The following is a 23,724-nucleotide window of genomic DNA, read 5'->3' as shown; positions in this document are numbered from 1 at the left end:
TCCAAAAAACAGATTTACCTGAGCAGCCATAGTCCCCAGTCACCACTACCACTGCATCCCTTTGCTGCTTCTGAGCCCTGTCTGCTTCTGAAGTGGGGGGGAAACAGTGTCCTGGGACCCCGAGAAGCTGAATATGCACCTGATTTCTTTATTTCTTCTCCTAGATTATTTCTGAGCATGCCATGCAGACAGGTTTGCATTCATAAGGCAAAGGGAGTTCGACAAGTCCTTGGTTGTTAGTGGTGCCATCTCCCCTGAAAGTTAAAATTTTATTTTGCTTGAATATAACAGGACAGCTACAAAAGAATCTTACCTATTTCTTTTCAATACTGGGATGACAGAAATATCTGGAGGAATGTTTTATTGGGGGTCCTTGTCAGAATGTTCAAGGGACATTGTGGTTAAAGTGATATCTTCTGAAGGAGGAACAAAGATGTGGACAAAACAAAAAAAGGTGAAGTTGTACTTGAGATCCTTCTTGAACTTCACATTTGCCAAGGAAGTCAGGGAAAATAAGCTTAGAATTTTTTTTCCTGATTACTACAGACATTCTCAGCCTGTGGCTACTGTAGGAAAACCATTTTTCTCCATCTATCACCATTACATTTCACAGAGTAGCTCAGTCAGTAGAAAAATTAAATAAACAGAGATACCACATACAAACACATTTTTACTATTATAATTCTCTGTTTAATGCAATGCTTTAACTAGGAATACAACTCAGCAGAAGTACATACATATATATTGCATGTAATTTTATTTGTCACTTCAAAATGTTTCAAACCCTCATAATCTTATTCCTTCATGGCTTGTTTTGATGAAATACCTTCTTTCTTCATCTTGTATAACAAATACTGCTGAATAACACAGACATTTTTCCTCCAAATGATCCACAACATTACATCCAAATTCCCAGTTAATATAACTTAATCAAACTTTGCTTCCACTGTATGAATGTTGTGTATAATATATGTATATCTATACAGCATATATAAATATATATCTATAATGTATATATAATCAAGTGAGTCAGCTTTACACAGCTAACCATAAACTTGTGCTTATCTTATTTATATGAGATCAAATGTACGGCATTAAGAATTTGACCAGTCCCCTACTTGTAGGATTCTCAGTTCCTGGTTTTACCACATGATTTTGGAGATCACATACATGTAATGCATTCCTTCTTTCTTGCAGTAGTATTTTCTTTTGAAGAAAAGAATGCAAGTTTTAAATATATATATATATATATTTATAAATGAATAACAAGTTTTTCATATTGTTAAGTTAAAAAAGATCTCAAGAAGAGATGAGGTTCTTCCTCATACATAGAGCTCAAAGCCTAATTTGACATTCATTGTAGATATATTTACATTATAAGCTTATCTGGATAGTATTACACAATGTATTATTTTTTACACAGTCAAGATATGGTGTTGGTCATGTTAAAACACACTATCTAAAGGTATTTACAAATTGCTAGTCTCTAACTTACCAACCACCTCGGCTAAGTGGCACCAGAAATAAGGGATAGGACAGAAGGATGTCTGTTGATTGGCAGTTGTGGCACTCCCACCAGTGATTTTATTACTTTTGCTGCCACTGCTACCAGGGTGTGCTTCAGGGAAGGGCTGTCTTTGGAGTGGAGTGGAGAGACAGAGTCTCCAGAGGGGCAGGAATCCCCGCCTCCTCCCTGAAGCCTCCATGAGCTGGGGGAAGCAGAAAGGCAATCCAGCTGTGACTTGCTTGTCCCTTTGCCAGTCAGAACACACCAACTTTGCTCCCCTTGTGCTCTCTCCAGTGCTATCAGGTGAGTCAGCCCAGATATTGAACACTCAGTGTTTAATATCTTAAATTCTTAAATAAATTCTTCCTTCCAAGGGCACTGTAAGACAGGCTGTGATCGCACTGCCTCATGTACCACACAGAGCTTATTTTGCCAGAGTCAGAGCAGTTTGGGACATCACAGGGAATGGTTTCTGTGTGCTTCTTGGCAAGTATGATCCAGAAAAAAATTAAAAAAAAATTAAAAAAAAAAAAAAGAAAGAAAAAGAAAAGAAACTCACAGTGGAAAGACCAAGAAGAGTAGTTACTGAGTGGCACTCTTCAGGTAATGCAGAACTTTGGAAGGCATAAAGACACCAGAATTTATTTTCTTTTATTTGGTTATCACTGGAATGAAATGTGTTTAACAAATCTACCCAGTAGTCTGAAACATGAGGCCTGGGAGGACTGATATGCTCATGTAACCCACTGGCTCCACAGTGCAGCAAAAGAGGCATTGCAAAAGAAGGGAATAAAAATATAGGAGAAATAATTGCATTGGTTGTGGTAGATGTTCAACTCAGCCTTGCTGTAATTACATTCTTAGGTTTGGGCTCTCAGTGAATACTCTGCCAGTAAGCTCATGAATGGAAGGGGATTCAGGGGAAGGCAGAGCTGCCTTTCTGTGGTACAGAGCAGAAAATTAATCCGTGCATGTGGCAGGATGATATCCCACTATGAGCACATTCACTCTTGGACATTGTCCACTGTTGTGCCTAACACAGAGATAGCACAACTGGGGAGCAAAGGAACTGATTTGGCTTTGTTTCACTGGAGGGATTGTTTTACTTCCCATTTAAAACCTATGCAGAAAGGATTTATGGAAGTTGCCAGCCCACACAGTAGCTTGGGCTTCGGTGGAGGAGGATGTTGTGCTAGGGAAGGCAGTTTTTGGGTGGGGTTAGAGAGGTTAAATACCAGCATTCACAGTGCCTGAAAGGCAAGTGAAACTACAAGCCTGTAGCTGTAACACAGGTGACAATTGTTAAAGTAAGGAGGAAAGATTTTTGGTAGAACTGTGGCAGAAGAGGAAACACAGGCAGAGAAGAGAGGCCACAGAAAATTAAAGACCATCTCTGAGGTTCCTTCAAGGCAGGGTTCTCTACAAACTTTAAAAAAGAAAGATTCTTTATAAGTCTAGAGCACTTTGTAACATACGTGAAAAGGGAATATTGTATAGAAATCATACCCTTGTAAGTGTCTGTAGTGAAAGAAAAGTTAACTGCTTTTAAGCCTCTCAATTTTTACCACTTGCACTGTTGTCATCTGGGACTATTAAACTCCAAACTCACTGTTAGCAAACACTCTCCATGCACAGGGCCAGAGCTTGTTTTCCTGCCCTTTTTTTAATGTAAAACTTTAAATTCTTGCTCCCAAAAACTCCACAATTTGACAAAAAATAAAGACTTTTCCAAAGTATTTTTAGGGGAGAGAAAAAAACATCAGCATGGCTCTGCTCCACTCCTGTCCCCAAGCTGCATTCATGTCAAGTTTCCAGCACATTGCTGTCAGGATGCTTTACCTGTCCAGTCCTGCTAGGCCACTGCCATGATTAATTTTGGGGCATAGAGTGGCAAGGAGAGATGCTGTCAGCAGAGGTGAAAAATTCAAAGTGTGCCACCCCAGCACCAAAGGAGAAAGTGGGAGCTGTGTGCTGAGGAAACACTCACTCATCCTTGGGAATATCCCATTCACAGGAATGAAGAACAGAGATCAAAATCAGTCAAAACTGGAGAAGGGGACAGTGAGTTTGCTATCAATTCCCATAGACAGATGGACACATTGAAATCCATATGGAGATAAAGTTAAAAAAAATAGCCCTCCTGCTCCTGTCCCTGGATGAGAGGCCAGGAGCTGCTGGGCCCCTTCAAGGGTTTCTTCAGTGGTGTGTGGGCTGCTTTCACCACAGCCACACTCCTTGAAGGCACCTCTTCTTGGCAATATGTTTTTCTCCACCAGGAGAGTATAAAGCAGAGGGCTGATAGATTTAGCACTTTGTTTTGTCCCCTTCATGCTTTGTGAATGCCAAACAACTGATCTCTCCGGGGTCCACTTGAACACTCTCATTCCTGTGAGCTTTTGTACAGAAAAACAACAATGAAAGAAAGCAAGAAAAAGCAATCTGACCTATATAGATGTGTTTGTTGTCTTTGGACTGCCTTTCATCAGGCAACATTCAAATACTTTGCAATCTTTCTATAGATCCTATGATTCCTAATAAATCAAATGAAAATCTCAAAGAGAAAGAAGGCTGACAAGTTTTTCTGAGATTTTGTTCTCACTGGAAAACAGATTTTAAACATTGCTTCAGCTTTCTCGCTTCCTTTTTCTTTTTCTTTTTCTTTTTCTTTTTCTTTTTCTTTTTCTTTTTCTTTTTCTTTTTCTTTTTCTTTTTCTTTTTCTTTTTCTTTTTCTTTTTCTTTTTCTTTTTCTTTTTCTTTTTCTTTTCCTTTTCCTTTCTTTCTTCTTTTCTTCATTTGTCTTTGACCACAGACTTCCTTAACACTCAGAAAAGTTGCCCACTGGATTGATGCATCTCCAAGTTGTTGCTCTCTTCCTGGAGCATGAAGGTAGGGCTGTCCCATGATGACACAAATCACTCCCTGTGGGCAGCCTCTTTCCGGAAATAATGAAAGAGGAAGGAAAGGAGGGGGCAAGAAGTTCTAGCTGCAGTTTTTTGTTGTCAGTTATCATTTTTGGGATGTTTTTGCTTTTTCTTGTTGTTCTCATGAGTCACCTGCACAGTGTGCTGGGTTTCTATGTGAGACAGAAGTGGCCAGCACAGCACATGGTGTGGATGTGCTGCTGGGATCCTCTGGCCAAGCTGAAGGTGAAGATGAGGCAGCTCCATCAGCAGGGCCACCCTGGGGACCACAGGGTGCAGGTGACAGCCAGGGAAGCCGAGGTTACCCAGGGGGAGCTGCTCTTCAAGACTGACATCTACATCCTGCAGATCTGTCACTCAGGAGGGAAGTGAAACCTGGTGAACGTGGTTTGGGACACAAAGGAAAGACATGAAAGCTCAAAGAATATTCAAGAAGAAATTATTTTGCGTTTCTGGACCATTAGCACATTTTTGTCTTACTGAGCCACAACCACCTCAAGACCCAAGAGGTTCACAAAATCTGAGGGCACGTTCTGCCTCTTCTCTGCCTTCAGGAGGGGTGACACAGTGAAATAAGTGTTGGCTCTGCACCTCCCAGCAGCTGGCAATGCACACTAGGCAGACAAGGCTCCATGCAATACCTTGAATATTGGTTGGTTATTTTTCATGTATATAAACTGTGTAGGGGTGTGTGTTTGCATGTTTGTATCCATACATAGTTGCACTATGTCATCTATTTTTACACTGCTTAATTGTCTGCAAATGTAAATGTACCATAAACTGCTACAGGGTGGAAACACAGAGGATTGTGTGTCCTGCAAGCCTTTTAAATATACTATAACACAAATCAAAGCATCTTCTGAGATCAAAAGTGAGGGTGGTTCTAGGGAAAAGTGCTGGAAAACTTCTAAATTATGTTTTTCCTTTGTTTGTATTTTTTTCATGAATGCTGGCCCCAAAATAATTTTCTTTCTGTGGTATTTTGAGTGTCATCATATCACATGATGAAGGATTATAATTTCAATCTATCTGCCACACTTCTTAGCCTGTAGGAGTGTCCTTATCTGTTAGACTAATTCATTATGGACAAGTGATAGCTTCAAATGTGAGAATAAGGGATTTGCAGGCCTGCCAGAAAATCAGAGTTAAAAGATTAAGTATGGCTATACAAACCATTATTTCCCAGTTTCAGTATCTGAACTATTGATACCCACAGCACTTGCTGAAAGAAAGAAGCAGGTGTGTTTCTTTTATGAATCTTTTCCCAAGAAGTCAGATTTAGAAACTGAACATACTTGATTTTATTCTATCTTGGGATTTTATTTGGATTTTTCTAGCACTCTAAGAGATTGAACAAGCTAGGAATGTGTAAGTCCTTCCTTTGACCTGATCAAGATAAAAAGTGAATGAAGTTTTAAAAGACAAGAAGTTTTAAAAGGCAAGCAGTTCTCATTTTGGCAAGCTTTGTCATGCAGTTATTCTTCCTTACAAGCAGGAGGATTAAAACAGTGATAGTAGATATGACTCAAGGCAAGTGAGGGTTGCAAAATTAGATCCCTGGCTGTATAGAGACAGTTATATTAGGATGAAATCACTAGGGGTATAAATTCAATGACTTCATATTAAGACATGTTAATCCGGAATTTAACATGGCCTTAATTTATTGCAGTTTAATCCTCCTCATTTTCACTTTCTGCTGGGAACTTGTGCTGCAAAACATGAAAATTGTCATGATACCAGAGTGCTTTGACACTGTCTTCCATTAAGCTTGTCAAATGTAAAACTTAATTCTGCAAGATTAATTTCTCTGTAATCTCAGAGGCTGCTATTTTGAGGTGCATTTTGGAATATTGCAGTTGTAGCATGAAATAACCAAATGAATTTGTGTCCTGTTTGGTGGGTGGTGTTCACTCAGAAAAGAGATCCTCAGGACACTGTCTATGCTCTTTTTGGATAAGAAAACATATAAATGTACCTTTGTTAGGGGCTGGAAGTTAGAGGTACTAAGAAGGAGGTAAATAAAATGTGCATGACTCCCAGACAATCTCTGTTTTCAATAATCTGATACCCTCTGACCTGTCCACAAAATGTTTTGTTTTGTTACAGTAAATATCAAATATTGGAATAGTAAATTCTTTGTCAGGCAGAAATTATCCACATTTCACCTAGTGTAGAGTAGCAAAATATATTCTAACTTAACCCTTGCCAGACTCCATCAAGACTATTTTAATATATAATCACAGTTTTCCTGTCTGCTTTTTTATTAGTGTTACCCCTTGACTTACAGTCAAAATATGCCTCTCACGTAGTACAAGGCAACGTGACCAATATCTTTTCCAGAAAGCAAACATATTATGCAGGATTCACCCAGAAAGGAACCCAGTTTTACACTAAGGGCTTAGCAGAGCTTGATCCAGATGGGTATGTCAGTCTATCTTATTTTTTACCTCAAAAAATTATTCATATAGTTATCTTTTGACAGGTCAAGAGCATGGTCATCTAATATTAACTATTCATTCTGTGCAGCCTCAACATACCTCTTCATCTGTACATCCAACTTTAAATGGATGTAGCTTTTAATTTTCTGGTGATAATCTTGTTTCTATTTTTCAGCTGAGACCCTTTGTTTGGCCACCATGGTGGCCGACTGGGTGAGACCTTTAAATTTACAGCTTCTTTTGATGTTCAGTCTTGCCCTGGACAAGTAAGGTACAGAAAGGAAGAAAAGGCTGATGAAGGTAAAAGACAAATCCACAGGTTGATGTCATGTGACGAATAAAGTGAACAAAATTGTCTCAAAAGCTTTGGTTTACATGGATGCTGAAGAAGTCTTGGCATGTAGCAATCTGGACGAGACCAAGTCTTTTCACTTTGATCTTGACATGATGAAGTAGTCACAGAACAAAAGCCCCTGGGATGGGGCAAGCAGCAGACTTGTAACAATACACAATGATTACATGTTGTGCATAAGAACACTTTCAGAACTGATGTGGTTTTGGAAATGGTGGTGTCATAAACAACAGAAAAAACTTCCATCATGATTTACCTAACATTAAGCTTCTTACATGACAGTGGCAAAACAGCTTTAGACAACTTTGAGCTTTAGAAAATTTCTGCCATGATTGATTTGGATTATTCAATGATCTTCCAAACTCCTATGCCTCTTCCACACAGTTATTATTAAAATTTGTTTGGTTTTTTTTTTTTTTTTTTTACCTGGATGAAGACATAATAAACACACAGGAAAAAAACAAAGAAAAAGAGAATGAAAGAACAAGTATTTTACACAGAATGACCCAAAAATCATAGACTTTAAAGCCCTTCTGCAGAACACTCTCAGAAAGTAAGGAACTGTGCCTCCAGTCCACACACTTGAATAATTTCTCAAACATCCCCGTGTCCCAAAGATTTATTTTCATTTATTAAAAAATTTTTTTAAAGTGTAGTCCTCAGGGGTACAGCCGCTGCCCCTTATCAGTATTTCCACTAACATCCTGGATTGCACATTCCATAGAAGACCATAAAGTGCTGTAGCATCAAAGGGTTTTTTTTTAAATTTAATTTGGAACTTCTCTGCCCTTTCCATAACCATTTTCATTATCATTTTTACCTTGTAGCTCCTATATTCTTGTAATGACACATGAGAAGGTCCTTAAAGGTCTTCTTGAAGGTGGCGTTGCAGAGCGCGTAGCAGGCGGGGTTGACGGTGCTGTTGATGTAACAGAGCCAGTAACCCAGAGTCCACACGGTGCCGGGGATGCAGGATGTGCAGAAGCTGTTGATGAGCACCATCACATTGTATGGGGTCCAGGTGATGATGAAGGCCAGGAGGATGGCCAGAATCGTCCTTGTCACCTTTTTCTCTCTAGAAGGGGGTGGTTTCTTTTTGGCTGGCTGCTTTGTCATCTTGACGATCTTCCGGGCCACGCTGTTCTGCTTCTCCTCCCCGTTCGTGCCTACGATCTCCACGGTAGTGTTGGTAGGCGCACAGCAGTCCCCCTTTTGGGACTTGGTGACTATCCTGATGCATGTCAGCTTGGAGTTCTCTGCTTTGACATGGTCTTGGGAGGCAGAAGCCTGCCTGGCATCTTTGGTAGCTTCATCCTCTTTCAAGTTGGAAGCGACTGCACTGATGGAGGTGGAGTCGTTGGAGCTCTCCTTCTCCCCTTGAACACAGTTATTGGTCACAGTCTCTTCACTGGTTTTTCCATTCTGAATTTTGCTGTGCTCCAACCCATCCCCACTGGTTGGGATATTATTATTGTTTGGTTTCACTATTTTACCTTGGACAAGGCTGGGGGAAACTGTTTCTTGGTTTTGGGCAGCTTCCTTTTTTCCTTTCTTTATCCGACTCTTACTGGCTCGGGAGATTTGCCAGTAAAGGACAGTCATGATGATAACGGGCAGGTAGAATGCTGCAATGGCAGTGCCAAAAGTGACAGCAGGGTTGGAAAAAAACTGGATGTAGCAGTCCCCATCTGGGACAGTCCTTCCTCCCACAATGAACTGCCAGAAGAGAATTGCAGGAGCCCAGAGGATGAAGGACAGCACCCAGGCGGCTGCGATCATCATGCCGGCCATCTTCGTGGTCCGCTTCACGGGATACGTCAGGGGCTTGGTGACACAAAAGTACCTGTCAAAGCTGATAATGAGCAGGTTCATTACTGAGGCGTTGCTGACCACGTAGTCCAGAGCCAGCCAGAGGTCACACACCACGGGCCCCAAGGGCCAGTAGCCTATCACAGTGTACAGGGTGTACAGGTTCATGGAAAAGATGCCAATGATCAAGTCAGCGCAGGCCAGGCTGAACAGGAAATAATTGTTGACAGTCTGGAGGTGCCTGTTGACTTTGATGGACACCATGACCAGGATGTTCCCAATTATGGTGACTAGGCTGAGGGACCCTGCCACTAGGACGATGAACACCACCTCGACAGTTTTATAGCGGCTCTCCAAGGCCATCACATTTTCAGAGGAAGAGTTTATGTAAGTTGAGTTATTCATTTCGCTTCTGGTAACAAGATACCCACTTACAACTTAAACCTGCAGAGGAAAGAAAAGAAAACAGATATAATCAGGAAGTTAGTCCCTTTGCCTTTAAGGAATGGATCCCAAAAAAACCATGACTTGGCAAAAGTTTAAAGCTGGAAGATATATTCAGGAAAAGCCAGTCAACTTTGGCTAAAGGAAACACAGTGTGCAGTTTAGGAATAATAGAACAATAGGCTAGCTCTAAATATGTGAGAAAGGCACACTTTTGGACTGAAAACTACATTAAGTTCTCAGATGTCTTTTTCTCTTTGTTATTTTTTAAAACTAATATTGACCTGAATATTTTGGAACTGAACCTGCATATTATTTTCTTTCTTGCTAACAAAATAGTTCACTTTGCTCATTTCAAATCCTATTCCAAACAAAAAGTCTGGACTGGAGGGTGTAACATTCTTATAACCTAAAGTGAACCTGTGATCTACTGAGGGGCAGATCATGGGAAGGAGATCTCTGTTTCTGTCTTTCTTTCATTTTTCACCTGGGCATGCTTCTGTGAGGTATATGGAATGGTTTTTTATCATATCTCCCCCCAGTTTTCTTACCCTGCAGTTTCTTTTTCAGGCAGCACTTACAAAGATTTTGTCACTTCATCAAACTAATTAGTTTGTCAATAAACAGTCTGTTGAAATTAACAAACTTCATAAACCCACCTTAGTTGATAATTTACCTATCTAGTTAGATTCATACGTATTTGATTTCTATTTTTTTTTCAATTTCAGTAAGATTAAAGTTTGTTTGTTTTTTTTTTTACTTTTGAGTATTTGTACCTGGATAAGGGATTGTTGTTTGTTTGGGGTTTTTTTATACATGGTATTATCTTTTGATGCTTGCTTGATTGCACTTTTCCCATTTTTTTTCAAATAACAATATTTTTAATCTGCATCACATAAAGCTAAAGCAAAAAGTCTGAAATAGACAGCAGGGTAATGCTAAATAAAGAAACAGATAAAAATCAGTTCTGTTTACACATAGCAATTTTTTTGTACCCCTTATACCCTACTGACAGTGCTCAATAAATAGTAATTAAATTGCTAGTGATACACATTTGATAGAAGACTAAGAAAACAGTGCCTGCTTTTACCTCCAGGATATATTCTATCCTTTTGTGCATCCCCTGGAAGTCAATAGAATGCACTAGAATTGTACAGCATCTGAGTGCTCATTATTTATGAGCTGTGCTCAAGGGATTATTGAAGCATGAAGGCCAGATGTGACAGGGAAGTTTGAGTTTTTTCCTAATTACAATATTCTCCTGTTTTTCCCCCCCACACATAAAGCATCACTTCTTTAAGGAGTCTCTAAACATGGTGGTGCAATCAAAGGAAGACAAAAAATAATCTATGTATGGCTCCTCTATACACCAGGGATTATAAAATTCTGCTCTGGTCCCTCTGACTAACCTGCTGATGCACAGACATATGCAATCCACGTCACTTCAAAGGAACAATGCATTTTTACTGTCATTTCAGAACTGTGCTTTTTATTTTTTTTTTCGCTTTTTTTTTTTTTTTTTCAGATGCAAAAGAAAGAAGATGATGCAAAATGTCAGCACAGTGGCAAAACCCCTTCTGAACTCTGGGAAAAATAAGCAAGCCTGTCTCCGTGGAAAAGTCAAAATGCTAAACCAGGGTAAAAGGTTTTTTGTCTGAGGAAACTTCGTAATCTTGAAATTTATACTTAGAGAAATACAACTGGCAGAGGGTGGGGTCATGCATTTGCCTTTGCTGTCAAAAACAGCTAAAATATTTTTTGCCATTTCTATGTTGAAGTGAATACATGAATAAATAGAGGAACATAAGGCTCGACAGACATTTATTTCTTGCTATCTATTTACAGGTACAACACTAAAATCCTTGAGATCAGGTTCAAGATAACAAAATGAGGAAGAGGAATGCTTTAGTTAAGTGTGTGCTTTGTACAGTAAGAATAGGCTGAGTGGAATGTAGCAGAATTTCTGTTCTGTGCAAAAACATTGATGGGACACCTCTAATATATAGGAGTGGCATTTCAGCAATTCCCAGTCTATTTTTCTCCCAAAGTTTCACAGCTGAGCAGCTGGTTACCCAGTTAGATGTGTAAGGCATCAATTTTTTGGACAAGCTAAGAATTTCTCCCAAGCAGAATTGTTTATGAACATTCTTAGCAGAATGCATTTTTAATGAAGAGGAAAAATCATGCATAGAGATGTATTGATTAAAAAAAAAATCAGCTGAAGAAGGTTCATGATCTGGTGCTCTGCAGCTACCTCTGGTGACAGAAAGTGAGAGGGGGAGCAAAATGGAAATGAGTGAGAGTGGATTAGAGATGAAAAAATTATTCTTTGTGATAAGGAAACAAGTGTTTCTCTACAATATATTTTTGAAAACATGCTCAGAAGTTCTATTTTCTTTCCACTGAATAACAAAATTAATTTAAAAAACTTGAAACTTGTGAAACCAAATTACCATTTCCCAGCTGACTTTATTCCTGAGTCTTTTCAGGTGAAATTTTTACCCACTTTCACTGGAAATACTGGCAATTCAGTATTAATTCTCCTGATTTTATGGGGAAATATGGGATGCAAGGAGATGGATGAAAGCTAAAAGCTAATCTTACTTACTAGGAATAGGATTTCATTGTGTTAATATGAATGGAAGCAGAGCAAAGGAGTCTCCCTCTTTTTGCACAAAACTTTTCAGCCCTTAAGAACTCTGGTAACTCTGGCTACAAATTACAAGGGCAGTCACAACTTTCTGAGGTACAAGGAAACATCTGCTGTAAAAACATCCAGTAAAAACTTCCCTTTGCCTGCATCAGTGTGATTGTAAAGTGAAGCATATTCTGCTGTGCATGTTGATGAAAGGATGTAGGGCTGGAGAGACAAATCTGATTTCCACTGACATACATGGTCACTCCTCAGAGTACTAAAATAACCCACACAGAGGCAGGGGTGTGCAAGCTCCCTAACCCAGGAGCCCCTGCAATATTCTGGGCTCCTTCCTGCTGGCTCCAACACAGGTTAGTGTTGGAACCCAGTGTTGGAATTCCTCTGATTGTCCTGGAGGGCTCAAGCCCCTTACTGGGGGCTCAGAGGCCTTGGCACAGAGCCTCAAGACTCCTGTGCCTTTGATTTTGACCCATGGAGCAAATTACCACCTTTATATGAAGAATTACAAGCCAAGAAAGTTTAAGAAGAATAATAGTTAGTCTGTCACAGGGTGAAAAATACATTTTGGGATTTTTAGAATGGGGGTTCAGGAGGCAAGATGGAGGGATTTGGGCGTGTCCAGTCTTTCTCCTTCTTCTTCTTAGCCTCCATCTTCGGGGTGATGGTGGCCCTTTTGGATTGGTTTAAGGTAGAAACTCCCTGTCTAACATAGGTGATAGGTTATTGGGAAGTTGTGGTAAATAATGGACATGTACTTTTTAGTATAAAAAGATAACACTGCTTCAAGGGCGGGCAGTGTGCCATGTGCTGACCTGCCTGACAGACCTCAGCAGGTTGGAGAAAGACTGTATTAGATAAAAAATAATAAACAACCTTGAAAATGAGAACAGAAAAATCCTGACTCCTTCCTTGACTGCCAGGCTGGGAAAAGAGGCTTGTACATATCTCAGAGTCACTGTGAGCAGCAGAGATTCTGAGAGGTTGGCACCAGGTGCACAGAGAGGGCTCTGTTTCTCATCGTGGCTGCAGCACTGCCTGTGCACTGCTGCTGATTCTGTCCTGCCAGAGCCCATCTCCTGCTGCAGAGGCTGTTGTTATGGGAGCAGATGTTATTCATCAGGCAGACCTACGGGGCAGAGGCATTTTAAGGTAATATGACCTCCTGTGTGAGAAATACCAGATCTTATTCTTGAACAAACAGAGCTCTCCTCTACAGGCCCATGGGTGTTTGTGTGAGTTGCACAATATGGCACTGGCTCCCATGGGCTACCATAATTTATCCTTCTATACTAAGTGCATTCTTGCTGAACAGAGAATACCCAGAAAAGGCAAGGAATGTCTCTTGTGACCTTAAAAGCAACCAAGATAATTTTCTGAAATATATTTCAAAATATATGTGACTTTTTGGAGTGGAAACACCATAATCACTGCACAGAAAATGTACAAAGCCAAGAAGTCCACGTATAAAATGATTCATTGTTTGATATTTGAGATGTACTTAGGAAACATTCCCAGTGCATTAGTTCTTCCCTCTAAAGAACTCACAGTACTGAAAATCATTCCCTTCTATTGACTGGACAACAGTTTAGGGCAGAGCTGGGCCATACTTAAGCATTGCATCCTGCTGAGTTGTGCTTTCCACTTACCCTGACAGGAACACATCCATTTGGTGCAGGCAAATTTTGTAGCAAACATTGTAATTTTAAATTTAAAATATATCTCCAACATCTGCCACAAAACAGACTACAGAAATGTTTGATGTATTGAAAAAAATGGCTGATACATCACGCCTGTCAGAGTTTGTTAGACAAACTCTTCTTCTGTATTGTGCGTTTTGACAAGTTAAATTTAATGGATTTGAATTTAAAGGATTTCATGTCTTCTTTGAATTTTCTGAAACCATATAAAGGTCCAGACATGAAAGAGGCAACAAATGATCAGCACCTGAGAGTTACAGTTGTGATTTAAACAGGATTACGCAAGAATGCATGTGCATTGCCATTCTGAGGGCACATCTAAGCATCTAAGTCTCAAGCAGAAAAAATATACTTTTTTAACTTTCTTTTTTTGATCTAGTTCCTCTTCAGCCCCAACCTGTGCAAAATAGATTTGATATTGCTGTAGTAATAATAGAATGTTTTTTTAAAGAAATATTTTTTATCCTGAACTGAATTGATTTTTGATTCTAAATTTCTTCTTGGTATGATTTTAAACTCACAGTGTGAAAAGAAAAAGAGAGAAAAAAAATCCCTTAATCTGTAATAAATATCCTAGGTCTGTTAGTCAGAATTTATTGCAGACCTTAGGAGAGGATATATATATATATATATATATATATATATATATATATATATATATATATATATATATATATAGTCTGGACTTTTGGTAAAAATGCATTTCAGAAAATACCCAAACACCTGAAGACTAAAATCTTCACCTAATGGATTATCTTCTGTAATCCTTTTGAAACTAGAAATATCTTTGCTAAGTGTTACTGTCTTGGTGTGGTCTGTTATTTTTTTTTTTCATTTTCATGCACTTTTGTTTATCTCAATCAACACATGTCCTACAAAAAAGTTATTGTGTGGGCCTGCTTGGTTTTTCTTTTCCCCATCTACTTAAGAAGGATACCTAAGGGGAAAATTAAAAATTTCTGCACAGATCTTGCAACAACAAGTAGATCAGAGCCAGAAAATATTTAAAAAAGCAAACCAACAGTGTGCCACAAACAACAACTGAAACAAGGCAAAAATGAAAATATTCCCCCAAAAGCAGCAGGGGACTGTACATGAGTAGGTGCCAATGCTGGCACCAAAATGCTGCCTCAGGGCACGTTTGGGTCTGAGGGTTTGTAAAGCTGTAAACTCCAACTTGCACACTGCTGCTCTGGCAGGCTGAAACTGTAGAGAAGGGAATACAGAAAAACTATATAGAAGTAAATATACTGTCATGAGCCCAACTTGTTGATATTAAATATGACACAAGTAGAAGTTTAGACAGCATAGTAAAAAAAAAAAAACCAACCAAACAAACAATAATCTCTCTATTTTCAGGAAAAAAAAATTAAAAAGGTAGTTTTTCCTCAAAGATCTGATAACAAAGTATTTCTAATATATTGGTACTGTTATTACTATTGCCCCTGTTCTGATAGTCACCCACTGGTACTAAGGCACATGAAATATTACCTCTAGTATAGCTTTGCCTGCAGATATGTTTTTGTTTTTTGGGACCTGTGTAATCAAGAGAGAATTTGCATTCTGTCTTTGGGCAGCTGATACAATTACAAGCTAAACTTTGCCTCCCACTGCACTGGGCAAATCTGAAAATATGCTTAATATACATGGCTCAGTCTAACTGGTTTTGATCCACAAAAAGGGATTTTTACCTCCTGGACTAGAGAAGATATTTTCTCTAATAATAATGTGATAATGTGAGCACATGCCTCCTTATTTTTGCTAGGATTATAATATAATCCTAAAACTAGTGAGAAAATAACCTTGGTCCAAAACTAGTGAGAAAATAACCAATTCTCTTGGAAAAGTTATGAAAGGTTTTCCTCTCTGTTCTTGTGGAACCATGAGGTTTATCCAAAGGATAAAAGTGACTGAGTACAATGGTCCGTGTGATTCCTTCTGAGGAATGTCATTCCTTGAGTCCCACCTGCAATCCTGTGCACCTCAGCTTGTCAGAGGTGCTTGCACAGTAGAGGGAGTTTTCAGAATGTCAATTGGAAAGCAGAAGGTTTCAGTATTACATTTCAGGCAAAGTAAATAGTTAGGGATGCTCTTGCTGTTGAAAGCTGGAAGAGAAGAGCATTTTTTATGTTTTGTTATGTTTTCTGTTTTTTTTTTTTTAGGTAAGATGTGAAATATATCTATTTGCTAAGATCAAAATACATTTATAATTTTTCCAGAGAAATCAGAGAGAAAAAAAATATTCTTTGGAGTATGAAAGGCAAAATGGAAGCATCCCACAGCTTTCTCTAGAGGGCTGTTAAATGGATAGGATCTCCATCTAGAGGCACAGATAAGCAGCTGCCACATAAAACAGTCATTTCCAGAAGTAGAATGGCTTAAAAATATTTTAAAAACTTTTAAAACTCTCAGGCAGAAGAGACCCACATTTTATTGCCATTTAAATTTTATTTTAATTAATGAGAAAGGATATAATTTGATAAAAACCTGAAGCCATTACAGTTAAATATTCCTGGAGCAAGCAGTCAGGATGGAGAAGTATATGACCTGGGATAAGCTCTGTCAGTCAGAGCATGGTTCTGATAACACCACAGTTGTGGTTGTGATCCCTGGATGGACCATTCTCTTAAGAGCTGCACTTGGTGATCCTTGTGGGTCCTTCCAAATCAGAATATTCTGTGATCCAGTTAGACTGAGGCAACCCATGCACAGAAACGTACTGAGGCCTGAATTTATCCACTGCAACCACCATTATCACCATTATGTAGTCACAATTTGGGGATGACCCAACTCAAAAAGTTGTTTCACAGAACACCATAAATGGGTTGGAAGAGTGGATGATGTCATCAAAAAATAAAAACTGGGGACTAACTCATGCCACACACATTTCATCAGTGCACCTATACTGATTGCTGCAGGCAGAGGTTATGGGAGAGATAGAAAAGGGACATAAAAGTGAGGGATTTCAGGAAGTGGCTTCTCCTTTCTGCCTCGTGCTGCACCACAGCTGCTGGAAGTTCACTGAAGCTCCTCACACCCATCAACCAAACCAGTTTTATCTGACTATAGCTATCTTCTTCAAGCGTTTTAGTTAAAATAGTCATGCTAGAACTCAGACTAAACTTGTACTTATCCCCAGCCATGAGAAAGGTTATGTCAGCAGAAGAGTTATTGAAGTTTCTGTTCAGATTGAATTGAAGATCATTGGGTTCAAGGATATCTCTTCTGAAGGAAAAGAGTGGTGAGAGTCAAATAGTCCCTCTGCAGCCCAGCACAAATTGGAGGCACAGAACTTCATTATCCTCAGATCACCTATCCCACCTGTGCTGTTAAACACAAAAACCTTATGAGAGCTCTTCAAAGTCCCTGACTGACAAGTGGTGAAGCTGGTGAAAGAGGAGAAGGATCAGAAAACTGATTGAAACCAACTTAACATACAAACAGACATAAAATTCCCCCCCAAACCAAACCAAAAACCAATGAACCAACCCCCTAGACAAAAAAAAAAAAAAACAACAACAACAAAAAGCAAAGCAAAACAAAACAAAAAACACCCAAACCAACCAACCAACCCAAAAAAAACCCAAAAAACCAAAACAAAACCAAAACCAACAACAACCCCTAAAACGAACAAAAAAAAAAATCAAAAACCAAACCTCAGGCTTTCTACTCTTTCCTGGTTTATTTTTTTTCTTTTTTCTTTTTGCAAGAGCCTGTAGGAATATTGGTCATGAAAAACCCCCAGAGAACTGCAGTACAGTACAGGGAGGGTCTCTCAAGGAACCATGGATTAACCCTCTCAACCTGCCAGTGAGTCCAAAAAAAAAGGTTCTGTGATATTTCCGTGAATATCTGCAAATCCCTCCAAGACATAAGGAGTCCTTTTGGGATCATGACTAAACCCATGGAGACTCTCACTGTGTTCATCAGACAGAGTCAGAGTAGAGGGCTTCTGACAGGAATATTAACATATGAGAGCCCAAAGAGACTCTTACTGAAGCTGAAGAAAATCTTTCCTTTTCCCAAGGTTGTAAATGGTGTAAGTACCTGGCTTTTGCCTGGGATTTTCTTATTCACTCACAAAGATCTATCAGATAATCCTCAAATCTGCTTTGGAAACGACCTTATTTTTTTAATTCAGCAAATGCTTTTAATACTCCTTTGAATACCATCATGGTCAGTCTTATATGAAATTCTCAAGAGTCTGAAAATCTAGTCTGTTCTGTGTCCATAAATTCTGGGGATTTTTACACATATTCCATCTTTCTTAACAGCTTACCTAAGATGTAGATTAGGAGCACAGGAGAGAATGGTGACTCAGATATAATAGGGAACGGCTCAAATTCTTTGCAAGGATTTAAGCATATATTGAACAGAAGTTCAAACTTGTTTCTGAGAGGGCAGCTAATTTTTTTTTATGCCTGTATTGCTGCAGACTGTATTTTAAGCAGTGAAATACTGAAGGAACTTAATTAGGTCATTTCCTTACCAGAAAGCAGTGATATCTGAATTTCCAAAAAGAATCTATATTTCCAAGCTCATTCTGCAGTCTGAGAAAAGTTTGTGAAAGATGGAAAGAGAGGCAATGCCTAATAAAATACTCATAACAACATTTGAAAATCTAAAATAAAGTGTTTACTATAGCTAATTATAAATATGTTGATCACAATCATGATTGTTTACTGTGGGTCTGCACAATCATCTCTCCTTTTGTGAACAGAGAACCTCAAGGATCACATAGTCCTTGCCAAAGAGAAGAGAGATTTATTTAGTAGTTTTTCATAGCTACTGTATCAGAGTAGGTTCCCCAAGTCTCTGTGCTGTGTTTCACTATATGACTGCTACCAACTTTAATCACATAGACTATAGCTACAGATTAATTGTGTTTTGACTCTATTACAGGTTTAACAAATCTGTGTCTAAATCTGGCGCTGATGCATGGGTCCAGATATTGGTACTAACATGCTGCAACTACCCTCAGCAAGGTAAAATACCTTAGCTTTGCATTAATTCACCAAGCCTCTGTTAAAAAATAATGTAATGTTTAGCAAGCTTAACTTAGAAATAGGAAACTGAGGGACTTGTCTCTGACCATGTACCTTCTGTAAAAATTATATTAAATATCACAGGGTCAGGTAGACTAAAATTTATAAGCAAATACTCTCAAGCTCTCTGCACGTTTTGGTTTGTAAAGAGATGTTGTAAAGTCTGTTTGCGTCAGATTTTGACCACTCTTGAATATTGACCAAAATAAAATAATGGGAACATTTGAAACATCGGGTTTAAGAAAGGATAAACTGGATTATTTGAAGCCAAAAAAATTAAAATCCTGAGGGGCATTTACTAGCACAGGATGGAGACGAGCAGACCATTACTCTGTGCACAGATCTGCAAACTTCACAAACTCATATTGTCACTTTAGCAATGAAAAATTTTCCACTGAGTGATGGTGATGAATGTATTTGATGTCCCTTGCACATTCCATTAAATTTCAAATATGAGTTTTTAATTAAAAGAGAGAAAGAGGTTGATTTTAAAGTTCAGAGACCATGTCATTGTATTTACCACATGGGAACCCCTTTTACATTGTGGCAGAAGCACCATGTCAGCTTCATCACAACTGTTGGTATAATGACTTGCTGATAAATCAGCTCTTCTGCCATTTGTGGTGATGAGGATCTCAAACTCTTTTTATTACAGTCCTGAAATTCCAGTTATGCTGTGTATTACTCTCTGCCCTTCTTCGGCAGACTTATCTGTTACTGTCTGCAAGTTTCCTGTTTCTGCTTCTACATCTCAGACCACCTTTGCACAGCACACATGTTTAAGGAAAAAAGGAAAAAAAGGAAAAAAAGGAAAAAAAGGAAAAAAAGGAAAAAAAGGAAAAAAAGACTACTGACTAATGTATTTCATTTTCTGAGGTCTCACTTTACCTTATTCTTCTGCAGTGGTCCACTTCTTTGAACTTAATCCATCTTTGCATAACAACTCTTTAAATTGGGACTTAGTGGTAAAGCAAACTTATGGGAAGTAAAATTAAATAGGAATAGAATCTAGCAGTGTACCTAGGGAATAATCTCCTCCATCAATCTGCTGTGTCCTGAAGTGTCATGTTGGAGATTAAATCCCTCCCACTGTGCCAAGCAAGAGAGGCAGAACCACCCAGCATTGTTTGCTGCATTGCAACGTGCTCCCACACAGCACCCACCTGAAGAGCAGAATATACCTAGGGAAAGACACACAAGGATGTGGGGCAAGAGAAAATAATAAATGGGATGAATGTGACAAAGAAAAATGGCAACAAGACTGAGGCATGTATAATAAATTGATTAGAAGAAGGCAAGAAAAAGACTTCTGCAAGGACATTCACACAGGCTCTTCAAATCGTCACCCCTTAAAGCCTGTTTTCAGTCAGAATTCCTCACTGACCTTAGTTTCAGTACCTCTCTGTATTATCCTGTGACAGCCCACACAGAGATAGGGTAACATTTCTTCAAGCCTTGCACTTTGAACAATATTGTGGAAACACTGAAGTGACTTGAAGTTCTGAAATCTCATCTCAATTGTCATTCAAATATTTAAGTTCTCAAATCCACTGCCATTAACTGAGACTTGGCCTACATAACCTCTTCAAAGAAGAGGATATAAAGTATTTTTTCCAAAAAGTTATAGTCTTTTTTCATAATCAGAAATTCCAGTGTATTTATTCTACTCAATTATTTCCTCATAAGCTGGTCACACCAACACAGCCACTGCCCAGAGGGGAATTGGATAACCCCGGTGGGAAGGTGGGATGAGGATGGGAGGTGATTTTCCCCTGCTGAAATCTGTGCCTCTGTGCCTCTCTCGGAGTCAGAGGCTGCAGGAAGCCTCAGTGAGCCCACACTGATTTGCAGATGATGTGTTCCCCACTCATACACTCCTTGTGGAGCTCTTTGAGAGATCTGTGGCTCAAAGGCTCATTTCACAGCTCCTTGCTCTCAGTCACTCACCCTGTAAGCCTGTGACTTCAAAGGGACAGCTGAAAGGAAATGTTTGCAGGGAAAAGGAAAAAAAAAAAGAAAAAGATTGTCTGCTGGTCCCTTTTTTTCTGTTCATGATATAACAGGCTTATGATGTTTTGCTATAACTGCTTCTCAGTGGGTTATTTTTCCCTTCTTTCTATACAAAAACCACAAAAATCCCTGGCAGTGAGAAGGAAAACAGCTGTGTGATGCTTTCATCTTAGAGTGGGCTTGTCAAAGAGCAGGCAAATGACTTTCCATTCTCTAGGCAGGCTCCTTGGGTCAAGCTGGACTGATGTCCAAGCCAGTGACCCCCAGTTTTCCAGTTTATCCCTTTCAGCAGCAGCACATGCTAAAGCACTGCTGCTCCCTGCTGCAGACCCAGTCACAGAGTAAACAGAAAAATCTCTGAGGGCTCCTGGTGCCCTTTCAGGCTGTGGGCAAAGCACTGTCATGACATTTTCTCGTTTTGTAGTGTAAATGAGGTTCAGCTCTAAATTCTATACTTTTTAAGGCTTTAAACATGTTACCTACAACATCAGTGTCCTCCACATAAATCAAGTCCTGAATGTTTCTCATGAAATTTCTAAAGCTTTCTTTTTGTTTGGGTTTGTTTTTTGCTTTTTTTTTTTAGTATGTATAAAACTATATTGAAGTAGGATTAGATTTTTTTTCAGTTTTTAATTAGTTTGGATCTGTTTGTTGCTCTGCTCTTGATCTGTTGTGACATGCAATGCAATCCCATTGAATGTTCAAGGCACTGAGCAGCACCAAATAATTAAAATGCAGACACTCTTATTTGTAGAAAGACATAGTGGAGGGATTTGCAGTCAGGTTAATGTTTAACCTCTTAATCTTTCTAATGGGTTGGAAAATGTAATTTTAAATTTAATTATCTGCTTCTGTACATTTACTATTTTGTAAAAGAGCATTTAAAAATGTAAATTTTCTTCACAGAGATCTTTCATAATTTTGCATCCACTCATAATGATTCTGGTCCTCCTAAACAAATGCTATCCAACCCACCCTGCCACTGACATAGGCATTTATTCTCTTCCTAATTGTGTAAGTTTTGTATATCTCAGACCTTGTGATTCAAGGGATAGTGTGCTTTCTCCATAACCCCACCAAAAGCATTTCCATGACAGCACATCTGCATTGCATCACCTTTGCAAAGAGGATCAAGCATCCAAGAGATGGAATTCACAATAATTTAATTATACCTGGTAAGAAGGAAAAATGGATCTTGTGATTTACTAAATTCATACCCCATACCTCCGCAGAATCTCTTTATAATTGAACATAAGAACACAGTCCACAGCTATTTTCAAATACAGGTGTGGCAGAGAGATTAAGAGAGCTGAACTCTTACACTTTCTCTGGAAGAATCTCTTCTTGTTGCCCAGTAATCCTCCCAGGTGAAGGGGGGTTGTCTCTCTACAACAGGCAGTGAGAATCTGATGCTATTTGTCTTGTGAAAGCCAGAGTCAATATGACTTCAACTCCCATGTAAATACACATGGACTTCAAACACAAACAGAAATTTGTGTTTCGGGCATTCTAGCAAATTTTTCATGACCTGCAGCACATGACTTTTGATACTTTCTGTTCTTTCAGTACTGGGAAATGTTTGAGAGCAAGTAAATGGTGATGCATCTTATTCTGGTGTCTGGCTAAGAATAAAGATAATGTAGTGAAAAGAGAGAAAAAATCATGCATTTCCTAGCTTCTCTTTCTAAATCTTGTGATGCACATTGTCTTCTGTGGTCAGGAAGTGGTTCATTCTACCTGCCTTTCTTAGGGTTAGGATAAAAATAAAGCTTTTGTAGTGAATTTGAATAAGCGTGCCAGAAGTTTTGGTTTTGCAAGGCTCTATGCAGGAAGTGACAAGAGACATTTGAGATTTTTCTCTGTCTGAAAAGAAAGTTCATGAAGCTGTTTTGAGACTTAGAAGCAAACTGACAAGGTAGTACTATTAATGATGGGGAGTGTCAAGTAGTTTAGTGCTTCACCTTAGATATTATTTTTCCTTTTGTCCTCCTATTTTTATTTGAGGAGGTGTTATATCACCAAGAATGACTGCAACCACTCCAGCAAACACAGAAGTTTGTTAGAGATAATCACAATTCAAGTAATCATTTTTCCTGCTTCCTTAAAATGAGTCTGTTCTGCAACAGATAGAAAATCAAAAGCTCATAATGCCTTCAAAGCATAATCTCTCTTTCTCCATGTGTGTATGTATAGAATGCATTTTTATGCTCTGTTGTAGTTTTATTATTTCCTATATTTTTAATTCTTTACTAATATATTTCTCAACATACTTGATCTGCATTGCATTTTTTCCTCTTTATCTGTTTTTCTTGTCATTGTGTAAACAAGGGGTTTGGGCAGAACTGTGAATATTAGACAAAGGAAAATAAATCCAAAATTATCAAAATTATATGTGCTAATCAACAGTAACCAGTGTTTCTGTCAGAAAGTGCACACCCACTGAATGTACAGTGTGTTTATGTCTCTCCTCTATATTGTTTGGGTTTGAGATTCACAGAATTAATCTGAGCTCCCTCTGTAGCTAACAGAGCTTTCTATTCATGACAAAAATACTCAGATAATATTTGCTTGTGCTTGATTCACTTCATCTGCTCTGCACACAAGCTACTTTTCTGCAGGTTTAGAAATTAATTAAATATCAGGCTGCTCCTGAAAACAGCAGTCACTGGGAGGATATTAGAGAGTGTTCCTGGATTGAGCTGTGAAATTCCACACATCAGCACTGGCCCTGGAAGCCTGACTTCAGAGATTGCTGAGAGCAGGGCTCCACTGTACAAGCTGCATTACTCATCCACACTCCAATTTCAGAGCCTGAAATCTCATGGTAAATTGCTCTGAAAAAAA

At 38.8% G+C, this 23,724-nt stretch overlaps 1 protein-coding gene across 2 annotated transcripts in view; it reads right to left on the bottom strand.

Annotated features, from left to right (window-relative positions):
• Positions 1-4,301: 4,301 nt before the first annotated feature.
• The window catches only part of CHRM2 (cholinergic receptor muscarinic 2), an 85,941-nt gene continuing 66,518 nt past the window's right edge, over positions 4,302-23,724 (bottom strand). The window contains exons 2-3 of one of the 2 annotated variants that reach the window (XR_009114370.1): positions 6,967-9,472; positions 4,302-4,804 (exon numbers count right to left, since the gene is read on the bottom strand). Coding sequence is in view for 1 of the 2 variants with exons in the window: in XM_058022537.1 (XP_057878520.1) it covers positions 4,783-4,804; positions 8,040-9,433 (1,416 nt within the window). In the remaining variant the exon portion in view is untranslated. The remainder of the gene's footprint in view (positions 4,805-6,966; positions 9,473-23,724) is intronic. The other variant, XM_058022537.1, reaches the window with a different exon arrangement.

This window comes from Melospiza georgiana, chromosome 4 (genome assembly GCF_028018845.1).
Source record: "Melospiza georgiana isolate bMelGeo1 chromosome 4, bMelGeo1.pri, whole genome shotgun sequence".
Lineage (NCBI taxonomy): Eukaryota > Metazoa > Chordata > Aves > Passeriformes > Passerellidae > Melospiza > Melospiza georgiana.
This window is presented reverse-complemented; position numbering and strand designations above follow the sequence as displayed.